The sequence below is a fragment of the Diadema antillarum genome, unplaced genomic scaffold (genome assembly GCF_040938485.1).
Source record: "Diadema antillarum isolate AM-2024a unplaced genomic scaffold, OU_Dant_1.0 seq00000243_RagTag, whole genome shotgun sequence".
Lineage (NCBI taxonomy): Eukaryota > Metazoa > Echinodermata > Echinoidea > Diadematoida > Diadematidae > Diadema > Diadema antillarum.
Window position 1 is genome coordinate 455,647 of NW_027271287.1, and position 21,854 is coordinate 477,500.

General features: G+C 42.1%; 1 protein-coding gene across 1 annotated transcript in view; it reads right to left on the reverse strand.

Annotated features, from left to right (window-relative positions):
• Positions 1–1,662: 1,662 nt before the first annotated feature.
• The window catches only part of LOC139729452 (NACHT domain- and WD repeat-containing protein 1-like), a 36,979-nt gene continuing 16,787 nt past the window's right edge, over positions 1,663–21,854 (reverse strand). The window contains exons 6-22 of the mRNA XM_071640375.1: positions 21,461–21,612; positions 19,272–20,550; positions 18,343–18,497; positions 17,228–17,389; positions 16,221–16,370; positions 15,162–15,395; positions 12,618–13,213; positions 12,195–12,297; positions 11,206–11,285; positions 9,095–9,365; positions 8,434–8,592; positions 7,302–7,474; positions 6,651–6,794; positions 5,926–6,030; positions 4,085–4,280; positions 2,722–2,943; positions 1,663–1,985 (exon numbers count right to left, since the gene is read on the reverse strand). Of these exons, the coding sequence (XP_071496476.1) occupies positions 1,750–1,985; positions 2,722–2,943; positions 4,085–4,280; positions 5,926–6,030; positions 6,651–6,794; positions 7,302–7,474; positions 8,434–8,592; positions 9,095–9,365; positions 11,206–11,285; positions 12,195–12,297; positions 12,618–13,213; positions 15,162–15,395; positions 16,221–16,370; positions 17,228–17,389; positions 18,343–18,497; positions 19,272–20,550; positions 21,461–21,612 (4,417 nt within the window). The 3' untranslated portion in view covers positions 1,663–1,749. The remainder of the gene's footprint in view (positions 1,986–2,721; positions 2,944–4,084; positions 4,281–5,925; positions 6,031–6,650; positions 6,795–7,301; positions 7,475–8,433; positions 8,593–9,094; positions 9,366–11,205; positions 11,286–12,194; positions 12,298–12,617; positions 13,214–15,161; positions 15,396–16,220; positions 16,371–17,227; positions 17,390–18,342; positions 18,498–19,271; positions 20,551–21,460; positions 21,613–21,854) is intronic.

Consider the following 21,854-nt stretch of genomic DNA (forward strand, 5'->3'; position numbering starts at 1 on the left):
TGAATGACAGAGGTTTTGTATATGATGTAGGACATATGAAAACCTACTTTGTGTGTGACTATCTTTGCAGCGGTTCTGCGGAGTGGGAACTTTGCCTACAATTTTCATGCAGCAAGATATGTCATGTTTATGGAGCAGTGAAACTCTGAAGAAGCAGGAGCACGTCATGAGCACCTCTCGCGGTTCAATAGCAAGGTGATGGCGTACTTTACCCTGGATTTCAGACCTATTTCAGTGACAGTGGCTGCTTGAGAAGGTACAGTCCGACCTCTATTATACGGCCCTCTCTTATCCCAACTTCTCTATGATCTGGATGCCTCCAAGCAGTGAAGGCCAGAAAAAAAGCGATATAAAACACAGTTAAAACGCCTACAGAACTCACAGAATTTATCTATTATATTCCCTACAGAAACATTTTCCAATTTCATGACTATGATTAATTAAGTAGACGAGCATTAATTACAATTTTGTTGTAATGTACACTACCTACAGTGTACATTGCTACACTGGGTTGGCAGCGTACTTTTACTCATTGTTTCTCCCATATCCATCAAAATCGCTTATCCGGATGGGCGTCGGTTCCGACATGGCCGGATAACAGAGGTTGGACAGTAGATGGGTAAAGTAGTATTGTGTGTAGTGTGCTTTGTAAACCCTGGTTCTATCGCTAGATGTTGCATCAATGCATGCACACTGGCATGGCAGTACTATTGACCTAGATCATACATAACTTATTCATCACAAGATTCCTCTGACAGATGATAAGAGTACAATATGCCCCTACTAACAAAACTAAATGCAGCTGTCATGAAAAGCAGGACAAGTCAGCTAGGAGATAAATCTCAGCATTTACTTCTCTGATGACAGGGTAAACAAATACTTTGTTGGGCTTGCAACTGATCACAACATTGGCAGCAACCCCATCCCCATCCCCTCCTCCTTCCTCCAATAAAAAGAAAGGAGTACAAATCAAATGATGTTTTGCATTCTGGGATTATGAAAATGTCACTGACACAAACAAGCCACTGGGAAGCTAAACACATCATTTCAATCTATGGATCGAATGACAAAAAAAAAAAGTGTGAACAGACAATGACAGCTCTGATAAAGTCCACCAATATCAGCCCTAAACATTACAGTTCGTCCATCTAAAATGTTTGCATTGCCCCTCCTCTATACACATTACCACAATACACGACTTGTTTGTCTCCTGATAGTCCTTCTTTTTACTTCACGGACACTGAGCACGTCATCCTTTGATCTACAAGCCCACAGACAATTAGCTTTGTGTGTGAATGCAACACGCATCCTGCAACTTACTGTGTGGTATTGCTGCTCTTTAAAAAAAAAAAAAATGACAACTGCATATTTTGCAGATGTTTCAGTTTCTATTTTTGACTCCTCGGCTACAAAACCACTGTGAAATCAATCTCACCAAGTTTTGCTCACATTACCATATTTTTTACCACTGTAGCATCCTCCTATAAAAACGAATCACACTTTCATTGTCGAGTACTACATGTACAGCATTCATGTTCTGCCCTATGAAATCCGGCAGTTCCCCACTTCTCCATTCAGCCTGGTAAAGGATTAAACATAAAATCTTGACAACGCCTTGAATTGAACACCATCAATTCACAGTGAAATGATGCACGTTCCCCTTCAACGACTCAAAAGTCTCATAGTGAGTTCAAGCTACCAACGCTTATTCATCCCCTCTGGGAGCGGTGGGGGTGGCAAGAGGGCCGGCTATACGATGCGACACACCCCCGACCGCTTGTTGCGCTTCATCTTGCCCGTGGAGCCGTTGCTGGAGCTGTTGTCCGAGTAGCTCTGGTTGCGTCCCTTCTGGTTGTTGGCCGCCTTGATGCGGTTGGTGTCCGGCGCCGAGCTGGTGGACTTGCGGCCCACGGCAGGCATGTGTACAGACGTCTGCTTGTGGAGGAGGGGCGGGTGGGGCTTTATTGGCAGCACTGTCTGGGACTCTGTAGGGGAAGTAGAAAGAAAACTGCATTATAACTCTGTGGTGGACCTCCTCCAAGCCTAAGGAAAAACCACTTAACACTCACGTTTTTACTGTCACAATGAAATCAAGACATCTGAGTGCTTCTTTCAATTATCAAAGTGAAAGTACACTAAATGCTTTAAAGAAATACGTCACATACAAATCTCTAAATTTTTTGTAGTACAGAAAAAAAAGAAGAAATATTATTGACAGAGATTACTGACAGATATCTAACCACTATTTCAGGCTTGTTGAAGAGAAAATAAGTCAATGGGGAGAAACAAAGAAATCAAACCAGGCTAAAAGACAATACATAACGCACCAACTCAAGCCCATTCAAAGTTCCTCCTGTTGTTGTAAAGTTCATACCAGCTGCATGGTATGCACAGCAATGGTCAGCTGTGCTTAATATACTGTAAAACAAAGAATTTTGTGCTTAAAACTTTTCCCAATTTCACAAAGAGCCAAATAAAATGCACATGATTTTTTTTTGTTCTACACAATGCATTGAAGACCAGTATAATGCTGTACAACATCATGGTTTGCAATTAATGTAAGTTTCACGGCATAAAGAAGGCCGTTGGTACCATTTGCGGAAGTATCACGCATGGTACATTTCTGGTTTTACAGTATAAGATGGTAACTGATGCAGCAAGTCTTCTTGAGACAAGCAGAATGTGTACACATTCCATGACCACAGGTCACTCTTCACTGACCTTCTTTGAGGTCAATGTCCACCTGGCTCTGGCTCTTGATGTCCGAGGCGGGGCTGTTGTGGAGGCAGAGCAGCGGGGTGTTGCCCCCCTCCACCAGCTGCAGGACGATGAAGCTGGCGTCGAAGGACATGTCCAGTCCGGCCACCGCCTGCCTGATGTGAAAGGAGGTGATGAGGACCCCAGTCTGCACCAGCCACACCCGTATCGTCCCGTCGTGGGATCCTGCCAAACAATAATAAATACACAAAATGTGACCCTGCACCTCAAAACAAACAAAAAGTCGCCAGACATGAATTTTTAGTTAAGACCATATTCTGAAAGAGCAGACTTTAAGCTTTAAAATGATGTATAACTCAAATCAAATGGACTCTCCTAGCCTATCTAAATATTGGAAAGAAAGCACAAACTCAGGAAAACTGTGAACTGAGAAAAGAGGCTCTGAAGTACAGTGTTAATCTTTTAATACCAAACCGTGCTGGCTGTGCGATGAATGGGACAAAAAACAGGAAGTAAACTACCAGAGTAACAACAATGAAGGGATTATCAGATTACACTGAAATTAAGCATGCCTCATTACCACATTCTGTCCATATTCAATGCCAACTTTCAAAGCAGTAGCACTATCCTTTCAAAAGTTATTAGAGTTGAAAGTGAAGAGTGTGGACAAGGGTTTTCAGAAATTAAAAAGGGATTCTAAAGACACACCTAATCACACTATTCTACCAAAAATGTACGAGATAAACTGCTAAAAAACACACTTTCCTGCCCGTTTTATGATACCAAATTTTAGCATAATGTCAAAGAAGACCCGCTCTTTCAGAAAATATGAAAAAGTCAAGTTCGGCTAGGTTGACCCATTTCACTTATTTTCAGTCCTCACGCAAAATCAGTGTGTGCGACTTTATGTTCGTTTTGAGGTGCAGGGTCACAAATTATATACTGCGCACTCCTATTATTACAAACATGGTTATAACAAAACTCTTGTTGGAAAGAAGTGAAAATCTAGCCCCCCCCCCCCCAAAAAAAAAAAAAAAAAATATTGTCTATATAATATGTCCATAAACTTTATTGTTCGGCTATAAGGAAATTTGCTATAATGAAAGAAAACAAATTTTTGCATGAATGATTTTTCACACTCTGCTGGTTTAGATGAATAGTTTTACAAATAACAAGCAAAAATATTTGTGTACTTTTATTCTTTTGCTAGTTCCTGGTTGAGCAAAATGCACAAAAAAATTATCGCTTTTACAGCATCATATTTCCAAAACTAGAAAAAGAACAATTTCAAACATTAAGATACCCCCTTCCCTAGCCCCCACCCCTTTCATCCCTCTGCTCTCCCCCCTCCCCCTCCCTTACCCACCTGAAACACAAATGCTGCCATCGCTGGTCATCTTGCAGCAGGTGACGATGCCTGTGTGTCCCTGCAGTGTCTTCTCAATCTCCCCCGTCGACATGTTCCACACGATGAGAGTGGAGTCCTCCGAGCCTGATATCACGTGCCGGTTGTGATCCGCCGTCGTCACGCACGTGACCTTGTCATCGTGACCCGCCAAAATCTGTTCCATGAGCGAATAAGAAGGAAAAAAAAACTAGATATATCGCTACGGCTACTGATATGCCTCCGCCATAATGCATGGTTCTCCTAATAGGTCTATAGTACAATGTCTTGACAATGTGTGATGACAGTTTCACACAATTGGCAAAATATTAAAATGACAGGTTTGACACAAATGTGCTGAATGTTCACTTTTTCTAGAACTAGGTTCAATTGGATGAATGATTAAAATGTCCGAGTGCAGGTATTTGGGGAACTGATGATTTTTACTTGACTTTTGACCCTTTTATAAGTCTATGCATTGAGTAATTTTCAAGGTATTGAGAAAAAGCATAATTTCAGTATCAAATGGGAAAATAGCATTATCTAAACCTGGCCTTTGACCTTTGATCTCACAGTTCCAGAGAGAATCACTGTTAGGTTGAACATGCATAAATATGTAAGTTTCATGACGATACCTTGAGTTACTTTCGAGATATGGAGGAAAAAGTGCAATTTAGCACTTTCACTTGACCTTTTACCTTTTGACCTTTGACCTTTTGGCAAGAAACTTCCCCAAAAATATATATTGGGTAATACATGCCATACATCAAGTTTGAAAAAAAAAAAACCCTTCAGGCATATTGCATTTTAAGGAAAGTAGTGATATTTTGAGGAGTTGACCTTGACCTTTGACCCCCTGACCTTTGAACCATGACCCCAACTTCCCTAGATAATCACTGCCCATCGGTACAAGCATATATACTAAGTTCCATGAAGATACCTTGAACCATTTGCGAGATATGGAGAAAAACATGAAATTTCAAATTTTTTTTCACAAAATAAACTGTGACCTTTGACCTTTGACCCTGTGACCTTAAAATCCACACAAAGTATCATCCCCCAAGGATATACCCTCATACCAAGTTTGATGTAAAACCACCACACGGTTCTTGAGATATCGACAAAAACAAAACGGGACGGACGGACGGACGGACGGACGACCCGAAAACATAATGCCTCCGGCCACTTCGTTGCGGAGGCATAAAAATTAGATAAGAGACTTTGTTCATTGATATGGAATACTTTTTTTTTCTTAAATGGAAAAGAATACTATGCAGGAGATGATGATATGATGCTAATATTGACCACCTTCTGTAGACAGCTACTTGATAGAATAACTTGCACAGTATCTCCATCAACAACAATTTTCTGTTTCTTCTTTTTTTCACTTTCCTTTCCTATCTAGTTTGTTTTTTCCTTCCACTTCTGCTTCCGCACCCTTTGTGCTTGTAAGCTTTTCAATGCTTTTTTTCTTTCTTTTTTCTACTGAGGGACCTATAAAGATATATGCTGCAGCCGAATGTCTTCAAGGCTGCCATAAGAGGCTCTGGAACCACCCCTTGTAGGTGATTTTAGAACCTGATTGTATCAGATTGCCTTTCTCATATTTTGTCTGTTTATACTGAGCTGAAAGACTGCTCAAGGCTGCTTGAGGAGGGTTCAGAAACCAACTTTTGCACTTTTGCCTGGAAAAAATGGGGCATTAACTGACTGCAGCCTCAAGGACATAGGCTATTGCTGGTAGGGACATCTGAGCTCTGAGCCCTGATACTGTGAAACATTACGGTAGAGTTCCCTGCTCTGCATGGCTGGCTTCACTGTACCTGGGTCAGTTTCCCCGTCTTGGTCTCCCAGATCTTCAGGGACATGTCCTCTGACCCCGTGATGGTGAACTGACCATCCCTCGTCACCGTCACACACGTGATGACCTTTGGTGCCACACGGGGGGAAGGAAACATACAAAAATGTTGACTGGTCAATCAAGGTCACTTGAGGAGTGTTTCAGTTGCTGGCTGGCTTGTATTTGTTCTGAACTGTCACCCTACAATATTTCAGACACATCTTGCTGCAAATACCACCAGCCCATACCAAAATCCCCATAGACTTTCTACAGACCCACCAGGTTTCAGCTGGTAATGAGTTATATAAAACATGGGGCTATAAAACAAGCCACCTTTACATACCAATACTGACTCAACCAAATGGCCTGGTGGAAATGTGGACTCTAATGGATGACAAAACAGTTCTAACCGCTGAACGTAATTTAGACAACTGATGCAGGGTCCTACGAACATCACATTAAAACTGTCACGGGCACATGACTATGATGTCATGACAAAGTAATTCCCTATTGTATCTCTTGTGAAACATTGTATTAATAGCATACTTGCTCAATCAAGCCATTTTTTCACATTTACTTTGCTGGAGCTGTGTCAAGGATATGAAAGCTCATACAACTCTTGGAGGTACAGGTGGGAAATCAATTTTACCAAGACTTTCCTGGTTGTTTTGACCCAAGGTCATTCTTTAACCACAAACGGTCACTCACCTGCACATGGTTGATGGTCTTCACAGACTCCCCACTGCCCGTCGTCCAGATCTTCATCAGCTCGTTGCGGTCACCGCTGATGGCGTAGGTGTCGTCCGGCGTTAGAATGACCATGGCCGAAGGACCCATGCAGGACAGGAGGACCTGGCCAGAGAAGAAGAGACAAGTGTATACTCCATTCTTGCATGTCATAAAAATGTGAAAATTCATTTTGTACCTACTGCAAGACTGCAAGACTGCAGGACACTGTGGGACCCTGTCTTTGAATAAACAATGATGTTGAAGATCAATGCTTGCAACTAAAAGAAGGGCACTCTGCGATTTTGATTGACATGATAATCAAGTGCATGCATTATCTTGATTTTCCGACACTGATGTCTCCACGTAGGGTCTAGGGTTCATCAAGCATTCTCTGGCCAAGGGCAACAAATTTCCAATGAATCCAGATGCCATGGGGTAAGATTTCACTTTTTTTGTGTAGGCAGGCAATAAACGCAGATAACTGGTCGGAGGGCCAATGTGAACAGGTAACTCCTTCATGGATGGGCACGCACAATTATTGACTGTCTGCCATCCAACAGACAAGATTTGGTCAATTTTTTCTCTTGGAACACAGTCTAGAAGTTAGAAACTCTCTTCACAAAGACCTACCTCACCGGTAGCAGCTACCCACAGCTTCATGTAGTTGCTGAAGTCGGCGGAGAGGATCCGCTTGCTGTCCGACGTGATGAGAACGGAGGAGATCGCGTCCTCGTGTTCGGTGAACGTGACGACGACCACGCCGCTGTCTGTGCTCCACACATTGACTGTGCCATCCTCAGAGCCTGCAAATCATGATAGAGTGGTATTTCAGATTACTTTCAAAGTCAGAGTATTCAACAGTTTATAGAACAAGGAAAATGTAAACTGTTGACTATCATTCCCAGTCAAGTTGGCCAGGTAGTGTGCACTACAAATGCTCTCATCCCATCAAATTGTGATACTTTTATTATAAGACTTCTAAGACCCTTAACACAAAACAGAAATTGCATAAGCAGCAACACAATGTCACAAGTCTTTTTTATATTTACATCCAATCCTTTTCCATCTCATGAAATATCCTCTCGCCCCTCTTTTTCTCTTTAATATTATTACTCTTTTTCTCTATCATTTTAAAGCGACACTTCTACCATCATCAATACTGCAATCTTCATCACAATAACAATTGCCATCATTATCACAAGCATTATGCCACCACCTCTACTACCATCCCTAACATCATGGTCATTGATGCAATTATTAAACCCACACTCTAAATCTTGATCAAAACCAATACATGCACAATGGCAATCATTATTGTCACCATCACTGTCACCATCATCATCATCACATCACCATTATCATCATTATTGTCATCTTCATCATCATCACCATCATCATCATTACTACCATCATATCACCACCACCACCACCATCATCATCATCATCATCACCATCACCATCATCACCACCATCACTAGAACTACACGGTAGTATCATCATCATCACTGTCACCATCATCATCATCATATCACCATCATCACCATTATTATCATCATCTTTGTCATCATCACTGCCATCATCATCATCACCACCATCACCATCATCATCACCATCATCACCATCACAACCATCATCATCCTCATCATCATCACTGCCATCACCACCACCAACATCATTATCACTGTCATCTTCTGTCATCATCAACATTATCACCGTCATCATCATTACTAATAGCATCACTTTCATTATCATCATTTCTCACCTGAAACAGCAAAGCTGCCATTGTCCGCCATGGCAACGCACGAAATTGGTTTGGTGTGGTCGCTGAAGGCATGGATGATCTGGCAGAGGTCGATGTTCCACAGTTTCAGGCTGAAGTCAGCCGATCCGGTGATGGCAAAGTTTGCATCCTTTGACATGGCTGCCACGAACAAAATCAAAGACATAGAGAATCAGTAAGTCTGATATTTATGTGCCATCACTGGGTACTTCTGGACAACAAATGTCCCTTTGGCAGTGGAGATGGCTTTGGAAAGAAACGCACACCAGAAATCATACTGCTGTCTAAGGCTTGATGAAACACAATATTAATACTTAATCCATGACAGTTCAATATTAACTGCACCTATGTGTGTTGCATATCGGAAGTTAGAGTCAATTATTCTAGAATAAGCAGTGACGTACTCTCATATAAAGATATCAATTATCACGCTTTATCAAACAACTATCTCAGCCCAAAATGTGTAATTTTGACAGATGTTGGTGACTATAATCAGTGTTATGATTTTTTTTTCTTTTTGGCTACTGATTTGTGCAAAAATATTATTAGTATCTAAACCTTCTGAGAAACCCCTAACTTTCTGTACCCCGGTATCACGGGCATGATACCCTCAAGCCTATGAGGAAACTATAATCCCACTTACCTATACAGGTGACCTTGTCTGTGTGTGCCGACTTGCCCTCCCCTTCCTTCGCCTTGGGTTTTGGCAGCAGCCACACCCGAACGTTGCCGTCTGCTGAGGCGGTCACCAGGAAGTGACCGTTGGGGGTGATGGTCACCCGTCGGATGGGGGCCGAGTGGCCGGTTAGCGTCTGTAGGAGCTCCTGGGAGCGGATGTTGTAGACGTAGACGACCTGCTCCGACGTAGCCACTCCGGCGTACAGGCCCTCGGGGCAGAGACAGATGTCGACAATCTGGGGGAGGGTGGGGGTGGATCACAGGGGGATGGGGTAGGGAGGGAGGGACAAGTTAGTAAAAATATTTTATGATTGTCTTTAAGAAATTCATACTTCTTCATAAAATGCCCTCCTTAAAAACAAGGAAAAGTAGAAATTACGCGGTGCGTAAAATGTGTCCCCGCCGGAAGTAGCATTTAGTAGCAAAATGTACAATATCGGTAAAAAATCAAGGTCAAAGGTCAAAGAAGTCAAAGGTCAAAATTCTGTGTAGAAGTTTTGAAGCCCTCACCTAGTGCCATCACAAAAAGCAAACGGAATCGAAATCGGGAGAAGTCAAAGGTCAAAATTCTGTGTAGAAGTTTTGAAGCCCTCACCTAGTGCCATCACAAAAAGCAAACGGAATCGAAATCGGGTTAGAAATGGCAAAGGAGTAGCATTTTCTAGCCAATGTACAATATAGGTCAAAAATCAAGGTCAAAGGTCAAAGAAGTCAAAGGTCAAAATTCTGTGTAGAAGTTTTGAAGCCCTCACCTAGTGCCATCACATAAAGAAAACGGAATCGAAATCGGGTTAGAAATGGCAAAGGAGGAGCATTTTTTAGCCAATGTACAATATAGGTAAAAAATCAAGGTCAAAGGTCAAAGAAGTCAAGGGTCAAAATTCTGTGTAGAGGTTTTGAAGCCCTCACCTACAGACTGTAGTGCCATCACATAAAGCAAACGGAAATGAAATTGGGTTAGAAATGGCAAAGGAGTAGCATTTTGTAGCAAAAAGTACAATGCAGGTCAAAAATCAAGGTCAAAGGTCAAAGAAGTCAAAGGTCAAAATTCTGTGCAGAGGTTTTGAAGCCCTCACCTAGTGCCATCACATAAAGCAAACGGAATCGAAATCGGGTTAGAAATGGCGAAGGAGTAGCATTTTGTAGCCAATGTACAATATAGGTCAAAAATCAAGGTCAAAGGTCAAAGAAGTCAAAGGTCAAAATTCTGTGTAGAAGTTTTGAAGCCCTCACCTAGTGCCATCACATAAAGCAAACGGAATCGAAATCGGGTTAGAAATGGTGAAGGAGTAGTATTTTGAAGCAAAATGTACAATATAGGTCAAAGGTCAAGGTCAAAGGTCACAACTGAAATTCTGTGTAGAAGTTTCAAAGCTCCCATGTAGTGCTATCATATAAAGCAAACAGAATCAAAATTGGCTCATAAATGACAGAGAAGTAGCAAATTGAATATTTTGATCACACACGGACGCACAGACAGACAGACGGACGGACAGACGGACGGACGGACACACGGACACACACACGTACGGAGCCCGTTTCATAGTCCCCTGCTCGAACTCGTTCGGCGGGGACAAAAAAGGAATGCCACAAAGAACGATCTACTAGAATTAAAACATATATATACTTTGCATCACAGAAAAAAATACATCAAAGTACTAATACATGCATATTGCACAACCAAAAAAAGACAGTATAAACATTTCTTGAAAAAAAATAATGGGAAAGTTCTTCATCTACTGCAAGAAACCTCTCCTTGAGGTCTACAGATTTCCACTGTCCAATGTCTTCAGAAAGATCAAGTTATTCTGACATCCTAACTGGCATCACAGCTGATATGACTTTACCTTTTCATTTGACAGTTTGTGATTTTTTTGTCAAGTACTTCTTTTGTGTGTAAATTACTACAATTCATGACATTTGTTTCCTGTTTATTTGTTTGACTTCATTGTAATGTCAGGCAAATGCCATTAAATGTTTATCTCAGCATAAAATGGCTGATCTACACATCTCAAATATCCACAGAGTCAACACACCGAAATAAACCAAATACACACAAACATGTCTCGCACCCACCTTTCCTTTGTGTCCCTCCAGTGGGTGGACAAATGTTCCCGTCACCAGGCAAGACAGGTTCAACCGAGAATCCTCGTATGCTGCCAAAGTGAAATAAGAAAAAAAAAAATCATTTTACTAGTAAAACTACAATAGCACTCTGAGAGCGCAGACCTCGGCCAAGCATCTAATTTCCACCCATACACACATGCTGAAAATAATCCCATTTCCCAATTTAGAAGCCTTTGTTTACATCATCAGCTTCCAGCTGCACAGCGCCTCGCCCAAGCAGAGCACGCACTTCAGATTGCGTATGCAAACCTCAAATACGCACAGCTTGAACTCCAAAGTTCACTGACCCCATCTAAAAGATATAAAAATCCTTCAAAAATCCATAAAAATTCCCGGATCACTTCCTTTTCACTTTCCTGTACGTTTCATCAAAATCCGTCTACAAGTATTTGAGTTAGTTTGCAAACTAACAAACTAACAAACAAACTAACAAACAAAAAAACCAATGCCAATGAAGACATAACCTCTTTCGTGAGAGGAGGTAATGATATAACTGGGGAATAGTTTAGGATGGCAACAGCTATGTCATATCATCTTGACATCTTCTCCCACTATCATCCATCTAGTAGAGATTCTATTGCTCCATAATGACAAAATGTGAACCTAAATCATCATGAATCTGAATCTCTCACTTTATTCTCTTTTCACCATAAACAGAGCACAAACATTTATGCTACATACCCTTTTATTCAACAGTGGACACATGGAATGACTTTGTAAAGCCTATTAAACATTGTCTTCAAGAGCATTGGTAAAAAAAAAAAGATATCACCAAGTTTTGGTTACAGAAAGAAACTAGCGCACATGTCAATAGGTGTGACAGGCAAGTAGTTCTGTCACAGCTAGTAAACAAGCAGGATAGGGGAGTTACGCATGTGTATATGTGAGGAATGAAAATAAAACGTAGGACGTGGGGATGGCGGAGAAATGGCACTTACCCCTCAGGAAGAACATGTCGTCCCCAGACAAGGCCATCTGAGACATGACCCCTCCTTGACCTTCAATCACGTTCAGCTGAGAGAAATCCCTTAGACTCCACATCTGGGGGTAAGGGGTGAAACAGAGAAACAAACCTTTAGAACTAATCACACCCTATTCATAATAATCATTTTCTGATTATATTAAAAAGACATTACTGCCTTTTGTCTTCTTTTGCAGTGGGAAGTTGTACATCAGCACTGCTAAATACACATCTGCGAGTGTGTGTGATTTTGTTTGTTGATTATACAATACTAATGAATTAGCTAAGTATGGATTGTACATGTCCCTGCACCTAAGGGCATGAAAAGCATTGCTTTTGGCAATGAGATGATTCCAACTTAATGTTTTTCAACCAGACAGAAAGGAAGATGTTAACCTACCCGCACTTTGCAGTCTGCCGAAGCAGCAATGAGGATATCGCTGTACTTGTTGGATGTGACGGCCACGACTGAGTCCATGGATCCAGTAAGACTCCACACTAGCTCCCCATCCTCTATGTTGAACACCCTCACCATCCCATCCAGCGTGCCGCTGACGACCCGTTGACAATCCGGCGTCACGGCAACGCAAGAGATGGCACCCTCGTGCTTCTGGATCGTCTTGAGCAGCTTGCCGCCGTCCGCTGTCCAGAGCTTCAGGGTCTTGTCCGCCGATCCCGTCACGATAATGCGGTCGTCCTTGGAGACGGCGATGCAGGTCACGTCCTCCCCGTGGATGGCCTTGCAGGACCAGAGCTTCTCGCTGGAGGCCAGCTTGTAGCAGGCCAGCGTCCTGTCATTGGTCGTGGCGAAGATCTGCTGGTTGTCGTACGACACAGCCATCTTGACAATCTCGCTGCCGCATTGGACCGTGGAGATGAGAGAGTCATGTTGGGTGGGCAGCCAGGAGGTAAGTGGAACCAGCAAGGGGCGGGTGAACTGGTCGCACCATTCCATGGCCTGTGTCACCAGCGAGTCCAAGTCACGTGGGTATTGACCTATCGAATGAAGGGTATATCAAAAATTTAAGCATTCTTTTCATGAGCAGCTACGGTGTACATGAAGCATTCCCAAATTTGCCTGGCATATGATAGATGATACAACTTGGTGATAACAAAAAAGATAGATGAAGACAAAAGTTTTGAGAGAATTCACAGCCTTTCGTCAAGGTAACAAAATAACAACTGCCATCAAAATAGATTTCATCTTCATCACATACCCAAACTTAAATCACTAGTTTTCAGCATGGTAACAAAACAACTACTGCTGTCAAACTGAAATCACTGGTTTAACGTAATGACATTGGCTCATTACATGTTAAGCCTGAACTTATTGATGCTGTACCACTCTAGATGACATCAACATACAGTACATGTGAATAAACACTTGGAGAGTAAGGAACCAATCAGAACACACAATACGGTGTTTCACTTGAAACACTTTCAATACAAATATTGGCACACAGTTTCCCAGAGCCAGATACATTTGTGAACAAGAACATAATTGACTTTTACAATGGAAATACCACTCCTAGATGTCATTCAATAGTACTCGAGTGTCCTGTTTCATTACAGGAGGAAGTATGAAGAAAGAAATATTGATGTTCAATGTACAATGTGTCAAGTTGCAAGGAAAGACAGATTTCCGCCAAGCGAGATGTTTAGCCTTTAACAAAGACAACATGAGAGTCAATATGAGTCTTTCCGGATCCGACTTCAGAATGATAGCAGTTAACTCATCATGTGCCACGGTAGAAACCCCCTGTGTGCCACACTATTTTGAGATACCAACGTTGTCATGCTTTGAGGAAACATTCTATTTTTCAAATCTATGTTACTTCTATAGATTTCTGTTATAAGGCGGACGTATAATAGGTAGAGTTGTAGAGAAAATGCCAAGCTTTGCTTTGATGTTTTTCTTTCAAATGACTAGTCGATCTTGAGTAAATTACTGTTAAGGCATGACTTCTACACACAAAACAGTGACAGAAACTGAGAATTTACATGCAAATCTGGTATGTACTGTAACATCACTTGTTAGTCAATCACCACATAAAATGCAAGCTTTATGTGAGAGGAACGGAAGTGCGAGGACCGCTTTCATTGTACTGCGGCATTTGGCGATAAATCGATCGGTTTGGGTGAGTTTGTGTGTTTGAGCAGAATATGTGAAGTTGGCACGCCGTCAACTGAGTCGGCTGAGTCGGTCGTGCGAACATGGCACATAAAGAGTTAAGTACAAAGAACAAATTTGTTGTCATTAGTTAAGCAAAAATAATGTCAAAAAATATGAAACTTGGAATCTAGTGACAAGTGAATATGAAATCTGTGTGAAAATGAAACAATGGTACATATATAATGTAATCAGTCTTAAGTGTATGGACAAACTAATGCGACAAACAAAGTGGTAAGACCAGTCCTATTACACAAACTGCACCAACAATGAATTTAGGATGTTTTTAATTTTGTGGACAGTCATACTGATTGAACAGGCACTTATAATAACTCACTACTGTGAGGGCAATTACCCTCTTTGGCAGCAAATACTTTGGTAAAAGGTAGCTGGTACAAGGAAATTCAGCCATGCTACAGAACTAATGAATGCAGAAAAAACTACAAACAACATACCAGATAGAGCCCTAAAATACAAGCTAAGTAACTAAGTACAGAAAGGATTAAGTGTCTGGGCAAAAAAAGGGTTTATCAGCTTTTATATGTCTTACTGTTTGTAATGCTGTCTGTTTCTGTTATCTGTGTCTTATAGAAGTGTTAAATTAAAGAAAAAAACTTTGACTCGATAGCTCAACTCAAAGTGACGATGATCTGGTGATATGAGAGCTGCTTTCATGCTGGCATATATCTGAGTAAAGGGCGAAAATGAAGGGGAGGGTGTGGGGGAGGAGGGGTGGAGGGGAGGGTGACTACAAAGAGGAATGGGTCACACTACCTTTGAGTGGGAGGAGCCGCCCAATCAGCTCCGCCGCCAGCTGCAGCGGATCGGCCATCAGCGCCTCGGCCGACTTGGCCAGCGCGGCAAAGACCAGGTCTATCTCCAGGTCCAGGACCAGGCAGCGGATGGTGGCCAGCTCCTGCAGCACGTGGTGAACGGACGAGGCGTGCGTCTTGGCCAGCAGGTACTCAAAGTTGCAGACCACCGAGGACTTGAGGGTCTTCAGGTCGCCTGGAATTTATCAGCACGAAAAATGCATGCAAAGAGTCAGGGCCAGAGAAGGACCAAATATTTCTATTGTGTGAGTGGAGGCTGGCAAACTGGCATGTTCTCATGCTACTACTTTGCATCCCTCTAAATAATTTCAGTGACTCGGATGACTACATTGACAATAATGACTATAATGACGATGATGGTGGTGTAAATCAAGCTCTGTGGTTATTTCTAACTCAGTCAAAAAAAATTCCTTGATCTTCTTATAGGCTGTTGCACAACAGCCTCTGAGTAGGACCACATTCTTCCTCAAAACAAGCACGCAGGTCAAATTCATCTTTGTGACAGCCTGCACAGCCCCTTGAAGATTAAGAAAGAAGAAGACTGAAATCATTGCTTCCCTAAATGTATTTACCTCCCATCAACACTTTCAATGGTGTTGTTTCCCCTTGACATTATGTACAATATGAAATTATATCATTTCATTTTTCTAGCTTCTCCATTTAAGTATTGATAGAGTGAGATCATAAATCAAATGTTGTTATTTGCCTAGCTGTTGTGGCATTCTGGTCATTAACTCGTATGAGCTTATAGTGACAGTAATGCTGGTCAACATTTCTTTTGGCCGATGAATGCAAGTAGAATCAACTCGCCCTCTCAGACGATTCCAACAGGTAATTAGGCATCTACACATGTATCTTCAGATTATTCAAGGAGCATTTCCAGCACTGCAGATTCTGACATGCTGCATTCTGTTCCCAGCTCCTCCTAATGAGCAATAAATACATTTGAGCAATTCAGAGCTCTCCACCTTCACAATTAATGAAGGTGCAAATGATGTACCTGCATTCGCCAGGTGGTACCACAGCTCGCTCAGTCGGCGCAGGTTGTACTGTGTCTTGCCGTACAGCAGGGGCTGAAGCGAGATGTACCGGCACCCATCCACCTCCTCTGAATCCTCCATCTTCCTGTCATCTCTCTCCCACTTCTTTCCTGTAGGGAGACGATACCACCGGTGGCAAGAGGAATTAGGGGATATGAATCTATTCAAAGTTTACATATGCATGACAGATTGGAATACATGGTATAGATATATTGAAGATGTCATGTCACTTGTTTGTTTCTTTGTTGGTTTGTTTCATTTCCATCTGAGAAGATGGCGGGATATCCCATATTCAGCTGCGAAAGCTGGTCTTCCATCGGGTCCAGATGGATGTGAGGCGGGAGCACTTCACCGGGTTAAACACCCTGCTCTTTGCAATAAATAACACATGATTTATGAGTAGAAAGAGAAATATGAACATAAACAGGATGTCGAAAGTTTACTTCACACATTAATGTAAATCCGACACAGTTAGTGAAACTGCTCCCCGTCATGCATGATTCCTGTTTGCTCCTAACAAGCTAACTCTCATGTATACAAGTAGGGAATTGAGCAAAATACTTAATATGTTGCCCAGTTATACTCCATTACATCTACACGGACCTTGCCTTACTACATGTAAGTGATTACTAAGTAAAAATCAACACTACACTTCAATGCGGATGGTTGACCTAAAAAGATGAAACTTTAGTTCTTGAAATGTAAATTTATATCTCCATTTCTTTCTCTTCTTTTTTCATGCTGACACAACTTGCAGGACACTTGTTGGTTTCAATGCAAAGCACTCTATCCTGGCTGTGCTTGGAATTTGTTGCCGCTCTGCACATCTTTACGCATAGATGGCCATGTGGCCTTTGTTCCAGGCTTTCAGACATATAAATACACAAGCGGAACACTGTGAATGGGAAGCCGAGAACAACAAAGGAAAATATTCTATGTTATGCTAGAGGAGGGGGTCACATTGTACCTTTCGTCCAGGTCTCCAGGAAGAGACTGGCAAGGTGTTTGTGTGCCTTGATGCTCTCCGAGTTGGAGCTAAGGTAGCGTTGCTGGGCAACCTTCTGTATCACGGAACTGGACCAGGTCATGAGTGTCTTGTTGTCAAGGTTACGAATGGCTATCAGTGGACCTGGGTGAAGCGAAAAAAAATTAAAAAAAAACTTTAAAATCAGAAAATAACTCGGCACTCTGTACATCTAAAGATATGCACTTACAAAACAAAATGAAAACACATCTGATGGGTACTTTCTCAAATCTGATGAATTCTGAAAGTGGAGATATCTAAATTATTACATGAAACTGCAAATTGATGTAATATATATAAGTGTCTCAGAGTCAATATCTGTGACATATTCTCAAAAAATATATAGATAATAGTTTACACTCGTGATATGCTCAACAATTTCAAATTGAATCTATTTTCCTTTTTAATTGACAGAAAAAAAAGGATCATCCAGCATTTCCCAGTCTCAGCTATTCCCTTGATGAGCTGACGTTACCATTACACTAACCCTTGGGATGACCCCCCCCCCCCCCCCAGCCCCTACACACACAAATTGTCATAAAGCAACCACCTATATAGATAAGAATACTGTTCACAACATTAAGCTACGTGTGACCATAAGGAACGATGTTAATTGTTGGAGTGATAATGATGGCCATTTAAGATGCTGGCCAACGACCCCCCCCCCCCCCCCCCCCCCCATGACAACAACAACAATAACAACAAACAACCCCCTCCCCCAAAAAAAAAACAAAAAACAAAAAACAAAAAACAAAAAAAAAAACACATCCAAAATGGCAAGTAGTACATACATATGAATCATATGAATTACCGGAACATCAATGGAAAAATTGTCAATATAAAGACATACTATTTCTTGACAAATTAAATTACCAATATAAATTACCGGAACATCAACGGAAAATTTGTCAAGAAATAGTATATCTTTATATTGAGATGAATTTGTGCCACACTATCTTTTTTTTTTTTTTTTGCCATCACTTTCTGATCTTTGTGTGATTTGAGACATAAGGTTTCTAATTAATTTATCTATTTTTTTTTTGTTGTTGTTGACTGACCGAGGTCGATCCTGATGTTGATCCAGACCCTGTGTGGGAACCGGAGGACCCGGGGCAAGGTGTGGGGATAGACCAGGGCCAGGAGCTCATCGTCACACGAGAGGAGGTCCATCAGCTCGGCTTCCGTCAGGCCGTAGCGGGCCGCGGACAGGTACCTGGGTGGGCATGGCAAGGAATGCAGGCAACTGACTATTGCATCACTTTGAACCGAGTGCAGTTCCACTCTCCGAGTTACAACTAAGCAGCATCATCTTCCACCTTAAAAAAAGTTCTTACTGCTCACTTTCATGTTGCTTCAATTAGATTTCTCTCCCTTTTTTGTAGTACCAGTGACACTGTTGGTTTAATAGGATGATTGTTTTTCATAAATTGTTCACTTTTTGGATTCTTTCTTTTTTTCATCATAAAAGAAGCTCCTGCATGACGGTAACACCTGACACTCACTTTCTGAACTGAAAATGAGAAGCACTGCCCATTTGTGGACAACCTTGCATTCATTTCAATCATTAAAGCTACTATGAACTCAAAGAAAAGAATACAAAACTTGCGATATCCAAAAAAACTTGAAAGAATAAAGACATACACCATGAATAATATTAGTAGCGAGGTGTGATAGGGAAAACATTACTCTACACACCATATTTTTCACAAGTATAATATTTTGTGAATTGAAATTGGTACAACAATGCCTGTGCACTGAACTTGTGATAAAGAATCGCAGTAATGGAATGAAAAATATTTATCATTCATTTTCAGGAGAAGAGTTAGTGATTTCCCTCCACCCAATGGTGACAATATTTTTGAGAGTTGTTAGGTTCGCAATTATCAGTCAACATGCAGAATTGGCGCAAATAAAAAGGCACCATGAACTATACCACGTTTGCAGTATTTGATGTGAGAAAACCTGATCAAACAAGTGGAACACTGACCTTAAAATTCGAGAGGTGACCTCAGGGCCATTTCTCTCTTCAACGTGTTGGAGAAGAATGCTGGCTGCATCCACGGGGGAGGAGATGGGGTCTTTCCCGTTCCCTGACGGGTTGATGAATTGAGTTTCCCGGCAGAGGAGCTTGGCAAAGATGGGCAGTGGATGCCTGGCTCCCGCCCTCGTCACGATCTTGACTTGCTCCGGAACGAGGAGCCTGCTGTTGTCGGTGAGAAAGAGCCTCACCATCTCGGACAGCTCGCGGTCGTTGAGCGATGTGACGCGGATCAGGTTCGCCTCGTCTGCGATGCGCTCTCGGAACAGCTTTAATGCCGGGCTGTCAGTGAGGGCGATGACGATCGTCGTCGACGCCTGAAAGTTTGTTGGCAGCCAGTCTAGATTATCGCCTTCGAGCTCCTCGACAAATTCTGCCGGGAAATCCAGCACAATGCACAGCGGTCGGTTGGGGGAGGGCAGTTTGTCAATCAAGTTCTTGAAGTACGGAATGAGCTTCTCCAAGTCTTGCGGAATGTCGCCAAATTTACTCTTCTTGGGTTTGTACACCTCGTATACCTGGTGGCACACCGATTCCAGCATGTCACGTACAGTCCTACAGGTAGTGGTGGCCCCAAGGAATCTTGGCACAACAATGACAGAATCCCCTAACCACGTGGGCATCATCTTGACGATCTGGGACGTGACCACTGTCTTGCCGCTCCCTGGTTCTCCGTGCAATAAGATGGCGTTGTACGCTTTGTCTGACTTCCCCTGCGCTTGTTTAACAAGTCTCTCAACCTGGTTCACGACCGAGTCGCGTGACACAAACCTTTTGGTGTAGCTATCAGCCACTTGCAGGTGGGACAGCACCTCGCTGGTCAGGCCCGCCCCCTCCTGCATCTGAAGGTTTGACTTCTCCTTGACCACAAACTTGTCCACGAGCTCCTTGACCTTTGTGGTGAACTGCCCGCAGAACTCCTTTAAGTACTGTTCATGCTCCTCGCAGGTGGCGGGGTCGATGCCGTTGGCCATCCAGGGGATGCAAAACTTGAGGATGTTTTCCTCCGGCAGCATCGAGGGAATCTTCGTGTCTTTCAACGCCTTGATGCGCTCCTGGGCCTTCTTGTAGATCTTTGGACGGTTGGGTTTGCGGATGTCGACGTAGTTGTGCATCTCCAGCGACTCCACGTTCTGCGGGAGGTCCTCGAAGGAGCGGTACATGCAGATGCATCGCTCAGCGGAGCCCTCGGTCTGGTACACAGCACTGGTCAACTCATTCTCAAGGGCTGAACAGAGAGATCAGAGGAATAAGAGATGGATAATGATTGTATCTCCACGTAGAAACATCAAGGTGTATTTGTGGTATGTGAGATGGGTAGAATACTGGGTGGTCTATTTTTATGCTCACTCTTTCCCCCAAGTACCCCTTGACCAATGCACATTAATTTGCAAGCTAGTGTATTTACTCCATACAGTACAGAACATTCTTTTTGTTTCATTATCACAATGGGCAAGTGAATGAAATAAAAATGACAAAACATGATACAAAATGCTTTATGAGAAGATAATTAACTCATAATTTTGTAGAATGAATTTAGAAAAGTAACAAAGTAAAACAATTTGACTCATTATTGTGTCCTGAAACTTGTCCTTATTCCTTGTCAACCTGCACATTTCTTAACCCAGTGACAAAGTAATTCTGACAAAATACAACATGGTAGGAAAATAATGAGAGACTCACAACTATTTGACATGCAGAAGATAACTGTCTCGGTCATGTAATTATGTTATCACCTACTTAACTCTTACCTCACTTTTACTTCAACCTACTCCACCTCTATTACAAAATGTATGCAAACAAGAATATCATTTTGAGGCATCCATAGGTTGTCTTGAGAGATAATCTTGGAGCACTAAAAACTGTCAGCTTATCAACTGTCCTGACATCTGTCAAGATATTCGAAATTCTCTAACTGTTCCCTTTAAAGTCTTCCTCACATAAGGGAAATATTAGTAAACTTTCCCTTTCACAAGCATTGTTGCGATTTCACAACCACACTGTATTTACATCGCCTGTATTTACACTGCCTGTATACAAATTTATGGTTCTGGTTTTGAATGGCTACAAGGTCCTCCTATAAACATCCAGGGATGGACTTTGGACTTGAGACTTTGAACTCTGGGACGTTGGCCAACCTGACATGTGGTATTTGTGGAGCTGCTCCTCGTTGAGGAGTCCCTCGTCGTGGACGTACTCCGCACACTGCTGGAGGATCTCCAGCAACGCATCGTGGGCCTTCTTCCACTTCAGCAGGTCCTTCTCGTTGAGTTCTTTGTTTTCTGGGCTCCTGACAATCGTAGAAATTGTGATGATGATGTTGAAGAAAATTGTGTTAATCCTGATTAAGTTATCATGAAAACAGAGCAAGATGATAATAAAAAGAAACAGCTACAACACAATAACAATGATGATGATGATAACAATCATCATCATCATCGTCATCATCATCGTCATCATATTGATAATGATAATAATGATGGTTGTCACCATCATTATGAGTGATGATAGCTCAATAATAAATCAAGTGTG